This window comes from Pyrus communis, chromosome 14 (genome assembly GCF_963583255.1).
Source record: "Pyrus communis chromosome 14, drPyrComm1.1, whole genome shotgun sequence".
Taxonomy (NCBI): Eukaryota; Viridiplantae; Streptophyta; class Magnoliopsida; order Rosales; family Rosaceae; genus Pyrus; species Pyrus communis.
In genome coordinates this window covers 12,263,317-12,278,790 of record NC_084816.1, presented here as the reverse complement: position 1 = coordinate 12,278,790, position 15,474 = coordinate 12,263,317, and the positions used below count along the sequence as shown (strand labels likewise).

General features: G+C 35.8%; 2 protein-coding genes across 3 annotated transcripts; both read right to left on the bottom strand.

Moving 5' to 3' along the window:
• Window positions 1-4,125: 4,125 nt before the first annotated feature.
• LOC137714826 (casparian strip membrane protein 2-like) lies at window positions 4,126-5,453 on the bottom strand. Its single transcript, XM_068453957.1, has 3 exons — window positions 5,134-5,453; window positions 4,894-5,017; window positions 4,126-4,341 (listed from the first exon to the last, which is right to left on the bottom strand). The coding sequence occupies exons 1-3, from the start codon at window positions 5,451-5,453 to the stop codon at window positions 4,126-4,128; spliced, it is 660 nt and encodes a 219-aa protein (XP_068310058.1).
• A 1,177-nt stretch (window positions 5,454-6,630) lies between these two features.
• On the bottom strand, window positions 6,631-13,983 carry LOC137715629 (mitochondrial fission protein ELM1). Of its 2 annotated transcripts, XM_068454974.1 has the most exons (11): window positions 13,636-13,983; window positions 11,690-11,916; window positions 11,250-11,346; window positions 9,655-9,804; window positions 9,356-9,482; window positions 8,473-8,585; window positions 8,328-8,391; window positions 8,135-8,228; window positions 7,934-8,042; window positions 7,283-7,387; window positions 6,631-7,188 (listed from the first exon to the last, which is right to left on the bottom strand). In XM_068454974.1, exons 1-10 carry the CDS (start codon window positions 13,816-13,818, stop codon window positions 7,286-7,288), a joined length of 1,266 nt encoding a protein of 421 aa, XP_068311075.1. In that variant the 5' UTR covers window positions 13,819-13,983; the 3' UTR covers window positions 6,631-7,188; window positions 7,283-7,285. The 2 variants fall into 2 exon arrangements, with proteins under 2 accessions (XP_068311075.1, XP_068311074.1); XM_068454973.1 differs by having other exon boundaries at window positions 6,632-7,387.
• Window positions 13,984-15,474: the final 1,491 nt, after the last annotated feature.

Below are 15,474 nucleotides of genomic sequence, written 5' to 3'. Positions count from 1 at the left end.
TTTTTATCATCTTTTTGCTTCTCCTTTTTATTCCCTCAAGAACCACTGCTTAATCCTTTTCTTCCCAATTTATATCTCCTTTCTTTTCTACAAATCAACCCCCACTCCTCCTCATCCTCTATCTCTCTCTCTCTCTCTCTCCACAAAACATCATCATCTGTCAACTCCACAGTTAAAGGTGTGGTAATAGGACACTTTGGATAGAACGGATGATGCACATGAAGTGGTTCTCATGAGTGCTTAGCCATGATATTGTCGTTGTCCTTCATGGCTGCCATTGATGAGCTTGACTGGCCAAGGGCAGCTTTTGTTTGTAGCGTTTGAACACCAATGAGGAGACAGAGAAAGACGGTTGGTTGCCTTGATCAATTTGGTGTGGAGTTATGGTTGCATCCAATTAAAAAAATCCAGTTTTCTATGAATAATAGTTTACGTAACTGAATTTGATTTGGGGTTCAAGTGAGAGAGGAAATATAAGGTTCATGGTGATTAGTGGGATTTCATTTCTTTAGCTGTAGGTGTTTTCTAAGGAATTTCCATCGTTGGTTGAAGGTGATTTTCATGGAAATGGTCTCAAAATATAAGTAGAAAAACACGGGATTTAAGCGGTTTGCCAATTTGGCTATGTCCACTAGGCTTGTGTTTATATTTGTAATTTACTAAAAATGAGATTTACAAAATAGAATGAAAGTAGCTTGAAAAGCCATTACATAATCTACTCAAATTGAATAATAAAGAAGGAGGGATATGAGAAAGGAGGATTTCTTTGCTGGCTTTGCATTCTTCTTTCCTAGACCTTCTCCTTCATTTGTAGAGAATGTAATCATATTTCTTGTTACTATTTGGCCACTTACGTCCCCTTTGACGTCTGAAACTCATTTGTTATCATATCATTGGAATATTTGAATGATAGATTGAAGCATTGGAGAGAGAATATAGACAAATAATTGAAATTCCCCTAGGCTAGTGAGTAAGCACTCCTATAAATCACAATACAATGCCACCTACATGCTAATAGATACACGTACATAGTCTATGGCCCTATCTAGACTCACACCTCTCCAAATTTGGAGGATGAATCGTCACCAATCATTAACTGCTAAATTCCTAATGATTACAAACTTGCCAATCCACCCTTAAGTAGACTTCCACCTCTTCACTCTAATCATTAACTTCTATTAATTACCAACTTCCACCTCATCCTTGTAAAAAATTAATCAAGCAAAAACTACTCAAATAATCCCACCTGAAGTTTGGCTATAGCAATGATAATTGCCATTAGCAAGTGAAAACAATTTTAAGGCCTACCAAAAACAATCTAATACATATATAAGTTACGTACAAAATTACAAAACTACAATGAGGATGGCAAACACTAGAAACCTCTCTAGTTGGAGAAATTTGAGTTTAAAAGTATTAGATAGGCTTAGATATATTCTTGGAGTGAAAGAATCTCTACTAACTTACATGCTAAAAATACGAGTTTTTTGTACTCATAGCGTATACAAGGAACCCAATAAAATTATTACATAAAAACAACTTCGCACATACAAACACACATATATAATCAATTTTTTTTAAATACGGGTATTACATACATTCTCTGGAATCTCCTTATATCACCTCTCATCTGAGTTTTAATAACCACAATTGATCTAGGATTTGTACTCTTCAACACCGCAGCGTATTTTTCAACCTTATGAATGTTTAAGTAAAAGTAACTCCCTTTACAAACTAGGCTCTAGTGTGTTTTTGTGGAAGTTTGTAACTCAGGTTTGAATGAGTCTTTGTTAAGCTTGTGACACATGTTTCTTTAGGCTTTTAGTAAGCTTTGTAAATTAGGTTACTGGCCACTCTTGTTAATCTGTGTAAACAAATCATACCAACATGTAATATGCTTGTTTGTTTCAGTTTTGCATATAAAAGCTAGCTTATATGTTGAAGATTGTATTCTCTAGTTCTATATGAAAGAAAAAAGAGTTATGAACCAGACTTTTGAGTCGGGACATCTTTTGTACATCAACAACTAAAACGAAAGAAACACACAAAGCTAACACTGAGAGGAAAAATATGGCAAGGGAGGAGGAGATCGATGCGATGAATACGATATTGATGCGCCCAAAGCAACTACACAATCACGGAACATGTACTCCATCAATTTAAGTCGTTTACTATATGGATTAAAACAATCTAGCCGGATGTGGTATAATTTTCTTGATGAAGTTTTGACCAGGAAAAGCTATATTGATAACCAAAAATGCCCGTGTTTTTCTAAAGAAACCAAATTCTAGGTTTTGTAATAGTGACAGTATATGTGATAAAATGAACTTAATTGGAACTCCTCCAGAGATCAATAACATTTTCGAATATTTAAAGAGTGATTTTAAAGCTAACGGCATTTTTGGTATTTCATGGGAGAAGGTGAGAAGGGAATTTATTAATTATATACTTATAATTTCGTGTGATAGAAAATTGTATGAATTTCAATGTAGTTTTTCTTTCTAAATTTCAAGAGTAAAGAGTTTAAAATTAAAAAACACAACTACACATCTATCTCTACCATCGTTGCTGCCACAACTCCACCACTACCATCGCCACCATCACTACCACATTGTCCATGGCTACCATCATTGCTACAACTTCCACAACTCACCATTACTAGTGCCACCACCACCACATTCCCATGGTTATCAACCCCATCAAACCCACATTGCCGGAACCCCTAACTTACAACCATTGTTGCCACCACTACCCCACCACTATCTGACAACAACTCAGTGACCATGGGTGATGCTTCTAATAGATTGCTATCTATCACATGCTTCGGGTCTAGTACTTATATTATTATACTTTTAGGTTAGTCAGACAAAAATCATCACAAATTCTAAAAAATTGAATGGAAAACTAATGAAAATGTCTCGAAAACTTTGAGTTTTAATAATAAGGACAAAATAAAGGGTAAAGTGAATAGTACAAGATTGACTTTTTAGTGTAAAAATTTAGTTTTTCGTTAAAGTAAACAGTATTGAGAGTCGTTAAAGTCCCCTTTTAATATTTCAATATTTCATAGTACTCTTAAATTTATTCATCTAAACATGGATTAGAGTGCAATCCAAAAAGGTAACTCTTAAATTTATTCATCTAAACATGGATTAGAGTGCAATCCAAAAAGGTAATCTTGCACTCTTTCTTCTATTTTGTTATTCGTTGTGACATCCCACATTGCCCAGGGGAGTGACCCTTATATGTATATTCTCATCCCTACCTAGCACGAGGCCTTTTGGGAGCTCACTGGCTTCGGGTTCCGTAGGAACTCCGAAGTTAAGCGAGAAGGAGGCTAGAGCAATCCCATGATGGGTGACCCACTGGGAAGTTGCTTGTGAGTTCCCAAAAATAAAACCGTGAGGGAACGGTAAGCCCAAAGCGGACAATATCGTGCTACGGTAGTGGAGTCGGGCCCGGGAAGTGGTCCCGCCCGGGCCGGGATGTGACAATTTGCTATCAGAGCCAAACCCTGGTCGTGTTGTGCTGACTAAGACGTCGGGCCCCTAAGAGGGGTGGATTGTGACATCCCACATTGCCCAGGGGAGTGACCCTTATATGTATATTCCCATCCCTACCTAGCACGAGGCCTTTTAGGAGCTCACTGGCTTCGGGTTCCGTAGGAACTCCGAAGTTAAGCAAGAAGGAGACTAGAGCAATCCCATGATGGGTGACCCACTGGGAAGTTGCTCGTGAGTTCCCAAAAATAAAACCGTGAGGGAATGGTAAGCCCAAAGCGGACAATATCGTGCTACGGTAGTGAAGTCGGACCGGGGAAGTGGTCCTGCCCGAGCCGGGATGTGACAGTTGTGGAGGTGTACAACCCTAACCTAAAGTACCATAGTTGTTAATTAGTATGAAAGATTTTTAAAAATAAAGGAAATAAAGAAAGAAAAACAAAATACATAAACAAAAACTACTTTTACCATATTCTTTGAAGCCAATTCACACAAATCTTTCATTACAATTATATCATTTTACATTCATCTTAATTTTAATGCAATTAATAACATACACAATCGACAATATGCATCTCTGCAATTTAGAAGTCTTAATTATACAGTAATTAAGCTCCTTAATTTCTCATTTTCTTTTAAGAGCGAAAGTAGAATTCACAACCAGAAACATAAAAAAGACTGCTGCGACAAATGAAGACACAAGAGCTCCACTGAGTGCCTGGCAGAAGTCGTTGTATTGCCTGCAAATAGCAAGCCAGTTTGCGTTCATGTTCCCGTTATGCGCCAAGTACACAATTGCAGATGAAGCGCCATCGGCAGCTATGATTAGAGCAACCATCACCTGCAAAGCATTTAGCAATTAGTTTTTGCAATGCTTTCAGTAAGTCAATATATATAGATCAACATATATAATTAAGCAAAGAGAAAACGGGGACCTCTTTAACAATAGAGTTATGATATATATACCATGGGAGTAGGTTTTCACACATCCATTTTAACCTCTCATACACGACACAACCTTCTTTATTTATGATGGTCGGATTTGAAATTAAAGAGAGATAACAAATATGATCAAACATGGGTGTGTGGGAGGAGAAACGGAGTGATAATTATAATTTCCTAGATACATCTAACTGATCATTTCTAGAGCGTTGTTTCATTAATAATAAAAAAAAAATAGTAGTTAGATTCAAAAGGACGGATCACGTGATATGCTGATTATTATATGGACGCTAATTAGTCTCATATTTAGGTTTAAAAGTTTAGATTCTAATATTTCACACGTGTTATAATTTGAATGAACAAACACTCTGAAGTCACGAACAAAAAATAAAAAGCACTCATCATTATGCCATGCGAGGTATTGAACAGTAGAATTTGTTAGTCATATTACCGTGTCAAGGATAACGAGTAGTAGCCTTGGGCCTATTGCATGAGGTCGAATAATGCAGATTATAGAGAAGGGCAAGGAGAACCCTATGTATGCCACAGCTACTGCATTTGCAACAACAAAAAACCTGCACATATCAACGAATTAATCCATCACTTCCTTTTTAATCAAGCAAATAATATTAACTTGTTACTTGAAGGAGATTTCACAATTTGAACGAAGCATATAAATATTTTTTCGTACGCGAAAGTTGGAAGATCATTATACTCAGCATGGAACTGGAAGAACTGTGTGAAGAAAGGAAGAATCTGTTCAGTATTCCCTGCAATGTAAGCCGCAGCAACAGCAGCTGAACCGGCACCAAGCCGCAGCACAATGTCTATGATCGCCAGACCCTTTTTCCATCCTCCTCCCATAGTCCTGATTTTGGTAGCTTTTGCGGTGACTGCAGCAGCAGCAGCAGCAGGAGGAGCACCTTGATCAGCAGCCTTTCCTTTGGCACTGGAATTCGCCTTTTCGCCGGTACTAATGGCTACTACTTCTCCACTCTTTTTCGATTCCATATTATCGATGCAGAAATTGAAATGATTTTGTATGATCAAGGGAATGCTGGGATGCGGTTTATATAGGGATATGCAGTGATTAATTAATGCATTAGTTTTAATATTGTTTTTAATTAGAAGATGAATTGAGGAACAGGAGTTGTTGCCAAAAGCTCACTTGCTCCACTAATTAAGCAACATCATGGGAAAATGGTAATCAAAGTGTTTAATTGTGTACATTAACCTAGCTAAAGCATTAAGTTTGATATGTATGATCATTCTGCGAGTATAATCCCCACTTAATTAGTAGTATTTAATATATGTTAGTATATTGGTTGATGGATCAAGTCATTGGTGGGATGATTAATCAGCAATGAGATCATCAAATATCGTTATTTAAATTTATTTTAAGGTTTCCATGAATTAATTTGCATGAGACTTGAAAACATATGACATCAGAGAAATAAAAGCGTTATTACACATTGTGAAAAGTCATTGTTCACTCCTCTATAATTTAAAAAACAAAATAAAGAGAAGCGAAATGCCTTATTACATTTTAACAATCTTTACTCCCCTAATTTTTTGAGGCATCATTTCCCTCACGATCTCACTCTCCTCCATCACAATCTCAACATCCCCGTCTCCCTCACGGCCTCGCAACTCGATACACGCCTCGAACCTGTCATCCACTTCACGACCTGCATCCACGCCTCCAACCCGTCATCCACTCTTTCTGTTAGACATCGTTGGTGGATTCGTTTCGTGGACCGGAGCTGGATTTTTAGTTTGGGCTTCAAGTGAAGATGGAAGAACTCTAACCGGAATAAAATTGACAGGACCTAACCTATACCGGACCAAATCAATTACTCGTTTTCAATCTTGGGGGTGAAGCAAACAGACCGGGTCCGCGCCGAATCAAAGTCCAATCTTAAAAGGTTAAAGTATCAAAGTCCAATCTTAATTTTAGCCAACTACTTCCTAGAACTTTTATAATCAGCTAATTCCCTCGTGAACTTTAATTGTAGCCAATTACCCTCCTGAATTTTTATAAATAGCCAATTTCCCCCATCATTGGATTTTAAAATTTTCATCCAATTTTCCATCCATCTTGATCACGAAAACAACATGACACTTGTATAAGGGCAAAAAAGATGGAAAATTGGATGGGAAAAATTGAATGAAAGTTTTCAAAATCTAACAGGGAAGAATTGGCTATTTATAAAAGTTCAGAGAGTAATCGGCTAAAATTAAAGTTCAAAAGGGAAATTAGCTAATTATAAAAGTTCAAAGAGGTAATCAACTAAAATTAAAGTTCAGGCAGCTCCATACAAATTCAGAGAGCAAACCAACAAATACCTCAAGGTAAAAAAAGCTGGTTCTCGAAAGAACAATTTGATAAAATCTGTAAATAACCAAACAGGTCACGGTGCATGTAAAAAATTATGTTAGCTAGTGAAATTTGGTTATATTCCTCCAGGTAATTTTAAATCAAACAGAATATAATAAACCACTTTTAAATTAAAGATGAATTGTTTTCAGAACAAGAACCATCCCACTTTTTTTTTTTTTTTTTTGAACAAACGAAATTATCTACACTAACAGAGAGAGAACCATCCCACCTTTAGACAAAAGAAACGCTCACCCCTCTTCAAAATTTACAAGCCGCACAATTACAGAAAGCCTTTAGTCTCGTCTCAAGACCACCGAAAGGGGAAGTATCAAAGATAAGAGCTACAACAGCCTTTAGCCGTCATTCCTATACAGTACCACAAAAAACCTAACTTTCAATGGGTCTATCTTTTAACATAAGATTTGAGTGTTTTTACAATTAAAAATGGTTATCGACTCACTTCCTATGGTCGCAATCTCCATCCACGCTCCGCAAGTGCTTTGTGCACTCGACTGGCTGCTTCTGCGGTTTCATTGAGCGGAGGGTAACTCCAGCTCTCTGAAATCTGTCAAAATATTCAAAGCAACGAAGATCATAAGATTGAGAAAAGAAGAAAGTATGCTTGAGACCAATATATAAATCTTTATTCAGTACAAAGAAGTTATTACACGGAAGGTTTGTCAAAGTATAAGGAAGTTCCAAGCATTCCAAATGCACATATTATCATCATTAGCGAACTGAAGTCGGACATTTGTGACTCCACCAAGAAACGAAAAAGTGTAAGACTTTAAAACTATAATGGCCCATAAACCTTCCAAAGAAAGAGAAAAAGGCTTTATCCTCACCTTTCATGCCAAAATCCACCATTACAATGTGTGAAAACAAGAAATATTTCCTCAGTTTTGGTATAATCCTTTGGAATGGATAACAAAGCAATTTTTTTAGCAGCACTACTGAGAATCTGTGTGTGTATGTGTGTCTACAAGGGGAGAAAATGACGTCTACGTTGACAGAGAAGAATGAAAGAACAATGCAATCCTAAGAAGGGCATCCTTCTATAATCTGCCACCATGTATGGAAAAGTTAACAAAACAAATTAGTTTTTACTTACATTCTCAGAACCTGTAAACGGCCGAACTACTCCTCGATCCTTAAGTGATTTATGGAACTCTGAGAACTTCCATCTACATCTCTCAGCTCCGATAATATAGACAGGCTTCCTGGAAATATGCAGAGACAAAATTAATATGCTTAAATAAAAAATACATTAAAGAAAATATCATCAATACAGATGTAATTTCCTCAATCATACCCAGTGCTGCAAACCTCACTTATCATACTGACAGAATCTGCAGTGACAACAAATGCATCGGCCCAGGCTAAATGGCCCAGGTGTGGGTTTGGCTCTGGAGACCAAAATATTTATCAGTACAGCACTAACACCCCAATTCATATCAAAGATAAGACTTGACCTGAAAGCCAAATGATTAAATTTCACATGATACCTTGACCATCCCAGATGTAAACTTTTGGATTACCACCAAGCTCTTTCGATATAACATTAGATACCTATAGACGAGCAAAAGGAAAACAATTAGTACCACTACAAAGTACAAACCAAAGTAAGAATATGTACATCTGTAGCAACACCTTTTCAGGAGTCCTATTAGAGAAACATATTCTGATACTCCCACAGCTATCAAGAACACTAAGCAGATTGGTTGTCAATTGCCTTGCAAGGTCCGCACCATAACGACAATTGCCTATTAAAGGAAAAAAAAACATCATACAAGCCCTAACGGGAATAAGTGGGCTGCTCCAAACAAAATTAACAAAGTAGGATGAGAACAAGTTGTTCCCAAAATTCTTGAAAACTCAGAAAATGAATGATCTAATATTCATCAAAGAAATCAGCTCTCTATTAACTCTCGAATCACTAATGTGCAGCAGAAATCTCTGTAACATAAAAGAAACTAAAATATCTTCAGTATACCTACATTTCTGTAATAATTTCAACTTTGAGATTCGACAAATCACAAAAAAAAAAAAAAAAAAAAAAAAAAAAAAAAAAAAACAACTCTTGCATTATCCTTCTTAGTATAAATTTGGAGTAAAATTTGGGCTGGTGAAAATAACAAAACAAAAAGGTATGCCACACAACATAAGTCACTTACCATATCAAAGGAATGCATTTTTTCTAAAAAAGTTGCAAACTTCACAACATGAATCAACATTTTCTGGTAGGACAGCACTAGCTCATGCATAAATTAGTAAGTACATATTTTGAACTCTCTTTCCTAGCTAGCTAAATGGCCATTTGGTGACTTTAAAAGACACGGGTCAGTATCATGTTATTTCCACTATTTTATACTATGACTATAAGCAAAATAAACAGCTTAATCTAACCTAACATGAAGCAGGCCTTTAAATTCAAAAACAGCATAATAGCAATCATGACGTAGCAGTCAAATACTTATTTGTCAATCCTGTAAACCATAAAGCAACAAAGATCCAGAGTGTAACAAAATATTACCTGTAGGGCCACCAATGTTCACCACAAGTAAAGGTTTTGGCAAAGGTGCAAACTCATCACGCCATGCACTAGCTGCATTACGAAGTGAACCAGCATCAACTTGATGTAAAGCTCCAACAGTGAGGACCTGATTTAGAAGTTTTTAGTATGTCATAGCTTGTTGGGGGAGAGGGAGGGAAGAGGGGAAGGAAATTAAAATAGCTTCAACTTTCGAAGTACCAAGAGCAGTTGATATTTGAGAAGGTTAAACTTTCTTAAATATATCAAATGCATGCAAATGATAAGATCATCATACATACCACATGACTGTCAGGAGGTTCACGTGGAGTTATCCACTTACAAATAAATTGAGGAACCTGCTGTTGTGCTTCACGAGTCAAAGGATAGTAATCGTGCTTAGGGGTAATCACCAAGTCAAATCTATTTAGATGCAACCTGGGATGTAGTATCTGCGAAACAAATGGAGAAAGATGGGGTCAATAAAAAAAGACAAGATTACGAACATTTTGGTATTCAAATGACAAGGCAAAAAACAACCACAGCCACAAAAAAGAAAAGAAGGTGTGATTGTTGAGCTACAGAAAATTATGAATCTAGTCATAGACTAAAAGTCCTTTCGCATCCAGGCAAGCAAGCAAATGATTTCCTTGTAATATAAGAGGCACCTACTCCAAAGATCTCTCTGACCTTAGCACCTAATAAAGAGAAAATTGTGCACTTCTTTTTCTGAGGAGATTTGTTCACTTCCAACAACTAAACCCTCATTGCAAAACAGATGAGTACAGGCATACTCGAGCAAATTTATATCATACTTGATGAAATCAATAGAAAATTATAACACTAGAAATGAAGCATTTCATGAAATCAAATGAGAAAAAGATAATGATAACATGACCTAGTTTTCATAATTAAGAAATAAGCCTTAAAGACAAATCAATGGGCACTGAAATCCAACACTAACCAAAAAGGTCAATTCCAAACCCATGCATATTTCATACACACAAAACTACTCACTTAATCACATAAAAACCTAGTACAGTTTAAATACTTTAAGGTTGAGAAGTTAAATAGATGTATATAGATCATGTGTAAAACCACTTAGAATGCATGGGACAAATGAAAGTCACAGAGCCAGAGAAACCATGATTTCCATAGACTTAGGAAACCAGATATTCAATCTAAAATCTTTAATTACACTTTTATTGCCATTACAACATTAACAGTAAAGATCTGAAACCAGAAAGCTCATACAGAATTAGGTGCAAAGGCAGTGAGTAGCACTAGCTGTGGTATGTTGAGAGTTGTCTCACATTGGTGAGGGACAAGGTCTGCTATGTGCTTATATGATCTTGGGCTACTCCCCATATTGCCAATTGGTTTTATGGTGGAACCTCAATTTCATCATGGTATCCATAATAACAAGCATAAGTCTGAAGTCGGAAGAATACAGATTAAAATTGAAGTGGCCATTATTACATATTTCAAAGTCATGGTAAAGCCGAGAACACTATGGAAATGGTACATGAAATGTCAAACCAAATATAATGGACGACTTCATACAATCACCACCAAGAAGGTTGTTATGTGTTAAAAATACAAACCACATTTCCAGCCTAATAAATAAACTACAAAAATACCACCACTGGAAAGTAAAATATCCAAAAATTATCTCAAGTTGACCTTAACTCAAGCAAAACATACAGGAAATCATTAGCGTAAGAGGATACTGCAATCATACTGTCACCAAAAGATAAATGTAAGCATTTTGACATATTCATTTATCGTCATCTCAGCATCTACCACCAAACCATGCAATCAAGGCCAAAGTCATTTAGGAAATGGAAGACATAGCTAAAAACTGATACAAGAAAAAAAAGGGGTCCCATTGACAAACCTGAACAACAAATGCATTATCAGATGCAAGTCGTTTAATAGAACTTGAAACAGAAATGGTATCCCTTCCAGAAGCTACCACCAATATAGGTCCATCCCTAATAATAAAAAGAATAAGTACCAAGATTGGGTAGATATCAAGACAAGCACCACATTCTAAATTAGGCAAAAACCATTCAGGATATCGGCATGTTTGTTTCCCAAATACACTTTTTGATTTTGTTTTTTGTTTCTTTTTTAATACTTCCACACTACGTTGCAGACTCAGATTCGAAAATAGGCCCCTACCTACCCTACAATCTTTTGGAGGTAACTCCAGATAATAGATAGAGAGGTTCCCTAAGGAATCGAACCCCAGACCACGTGGAAGCAAACATGAGGCAAACAGTTTAAAAAGGCATTTCATACAACTAACTGTGAAAGAAGAGAAGATATATTTACTTTTCAAAAGTCTGACGAGCCATTGTCACAATCTGATGGACATCAGCTTCTAAAACGCCTTTCAACCCCACACATCCACCATTTTCTGCAGGTAGAGGCAAACGTCTCTGCCCCCGATACTTTAATATAATACAGATCTGTCTTATGATGTAATCTAAGTTTTTGTGAAGAGAAACTGGGAGCCAGTGAAGCCACTCATTCAGTCCTCCTTTCGGCCTTGTAACACGCTGCATGGCATTGCCAATTTAAAAGATATAACAGAGTCAAAACGTACACGTGTAAGTAAAAGTGCATCTGACAAATTTGAGGATCAAGCGAAACTCTTAATTACAAAAGGTTATTACTTAGGCCAACAGTGATGTTAACACCGTGTTTCCAGACAATGATTGGTTACAACTTACGATACTACTAGTATTTTTTAAATCACAAGAACTATAGAAAGCATGACCTTTCTGATGTTATTGCTTCAAGTAGTTAGTGCAGAATCACACGCACATTATAAAAATTGGAAGAAAATAACAATGAAAGATGACAATTCAGCCATTTGTATCACAAAGGAGGTCTAGTTAACATGAATATTGCAGAGTCAAGTTATAAATAGAAACTTGGAAAATTTATAAGGAAAAATAAGCTTCAAATGCATATTAGAAGCAAAAATTTCTTTACAGCAAGAAAGGTACTGTAACAAGCAAACACAATTAATATAAAAACGAAACCTTTCTAGTTGCTATAGCTATACCATCTTTAATGAAGACACCAATACATCAAAGACCACCTAATTATTTTTATCAAAACTGATAAGTAAGTCAGAACAAAGCAAACCAAAAAATCCTCCGCCAATGACCAATAAAATATCTCATACATCTTGAAACACAATGCAGCTTTCGAAAACTGTAATTGGTTTACACCAATTCTAGTTGGACTTGATAGTGAAATCTATTTCAGCCTAAACTAGTATAAAGCCAAAGTGAGGGATGAAACATTGAAAGAGAAATACACAAGGGGCAGATTTTGTAATCAGCCGTACAGTAGCGTTGATTGACAAAATATTGAAAGTCATATGTGTTACAGTTCATTATTAGTCTTGAATGGTAATAAATCTTTCAGCAATCATATATATTTTTCTTTTTGGTTGATAAGATGAATTGAACCATTAACATTAACTCCGTCATGGTTTATCACTCAATGAATTGATGGCTAAAACTCACCTCCAATTAATGAAACTAGCTAATGAATACCAACTTTCTACTGGAAAACTTTTGAACTGGCTCTGACCCTGACATATGTAAGTCGACAGTATTTTTTTTCTTTTCACGGCTCCATTATATATAGCTGGGTGGCCTTGTGGTTTGCCAAACATCCTTAAGCAAGTCCAATAGCAATATTGACGAATACAAATCATTCAGCTTTGCAAAAAGCAAGCCTTCTTAAACTTTTAAACAAAATTCAGCACAGAGGAGCTACGTTCAACTGACTCTAGAACACATAACAACAAAACAAGTAACAATGAACAGAAACGGATTCAAAGATGAACGCGGCCGCTTTTCAGTGAAAACACATTCAAAGCAAGTAGTATGTAACAACTAAATAAACCTATAACAGATGCAAGTATTGGACACCGATATAACATCGTTTTCTAACTGTTAGAGTTACTCATACATTATACTTCGGTACTAAATTGCTAACACCTTTTGTATTCATATCAAGTATAATAAATTATATTCCAACAAAAAAAGTATAATAATTTATATTAAGAACCTAGTAAAATATGCATTTAAGTTGTAAAAGTCATATAATTTTGATATGTTCTTGAGCTTAAAATTACAACTATCACAAAGAAATTTAGTACGAAATATTTAATGGGTAGTCTAGCATACAAAATTATAACCATAATTGGGGAAATCAAAAGGATTAAACCCATGATTAGGTTTAATCACGTAACTTACATATAAGACATGCTTATCAGCGAGGCCGAGAGCACGAACTAAGCCGATGCTCTGATTCTCCGAACCAGGGTAGCCGTTGCCAATCACGACGGCGCGCCTAACGACGCCGTAAACCCCACCTTCGAAGATTTCCGGTGTGCCCAGTTTGGGACTGGGCGGCTCCGGAAGCTGTATGGGTCTCATGAAAGTTGAGAATTTCGGATTCGGGTCTTCAATTCGAAGGGTTATGCAAAGGAGCAGTAGAGTTGGTTGAAGGCGGAAAGATTTGGTGCGAACTCACGGTAGTTAATTTCCCTCTGCGTACTGTTTGGCTGCCAAGAAAGTCACTAAGCATAATTATTTTTTGGTTGGTCCTTTTGGGGTATTTATACTTTTTTTCGTAGAAGTCCTTAAAAAGGGAAAGATAAAGAAATAGGAATTTAAGCTTTCTCAATTTTAACGCACCTTTTCTTTTCTTTTTTATTTTATTTTTTATTATACGTAATCGAATAAATTAACGATTGTTTTATTGACATTTTATAAATTGTTGAAAACACTTCACAATTAAAATTTATTCATGTAATTTCAGTTTTACTTTTTCTTCTCTTGAACCAACCTTACATTCTAAAAACAAAAAACTTCACAGTCATTGACCCGTCACCACATTGTCGTCCACGACTAATTTGTTAAGATCCTCAGCCTTTTTCTAAAGAATTCATGTCAAAACAAGTTTTTGAAGTTGTTCGGAGATGGTGCGAAAGCAAATGAGAAGAGCATTGGGGTTGTGAATAGTTTATATGAGTACATCAAATGGATTGAATTGAACAAACGTAATATCAAGACAACACTTCAATTGATCAAAGAGGAAGTCATCGGCGATGGTAGGGTGAGTGGTTGTGAGATTTTTTTGGTTTTGGGAGGTGGAGTGGATTCATCAGAAAAATGTTAAAAGTGGAATTGTTGGGATAAATTTTAAATATGGAGTGTTTTCAATAATCTATGGAGTGTTAATAAAAAAAAACCTAAATTAAATAGAATTAACAATTAAAATTAAACACACTTGTATAAAAAAAATTAAAAAAAAAATCTGTGAAAATATCTTTACTTTACAATTTTACAACAAAACCTGCACTCAAATGACGTCTTCCTTTTACCAAATTAAAATAATAAAATTTTCATATTCTAGTAATTTCTTGTCGAACGCATATCAGAAACTGAAAGAGAGAATTGAGGAGGAGTAGAATAGGCAAACTCCATTATATTGTATTTTCATTCATAAGATGAGCACCTATATATAGGTTTTCAAGTATGGATTTCCCCCTCAAGTTCATCCTTATTTGCAAATGTGCCATCCTCATCTTTTACAACACTTTATTTTGGATGGTCATTTACCAATATCAGTTGCTTTGCTTGGATCATTGATATAGTGTTGAATGGGCTTTTGTTGCCTCGTTAAAACCTTGCAAGAAAAAAACTTAATGAGAAAAATCCTAGACGAAGGAAAAAGAGTACAACATGCATGTCTTAGATGTTCCCCCTACTGAGTATCTCCACCTTATTCATACATTCTTCAATTTAACTGACTACTCAGTTGATGTAGCTCTGATACCATGCACCAACTTCTGGAATATAAACTTTGGCAAAGATTTGAAGAATCGGTATGCCACGTTATCGTTGGTTCAATAACTTTGGTTTTCTGGAGCTCATGTGTACATAATTTTTTTGGAGATATGAGTTCAATTTTATTGCCTTTGATGAGTCCTTCCTTCACTTGATCAATACATCCTGCATTATCTTCATGAATGATAGTTGTAGTGTTTATTTTTTAACATACATGAGTTCTAAATGTGATGGATCATT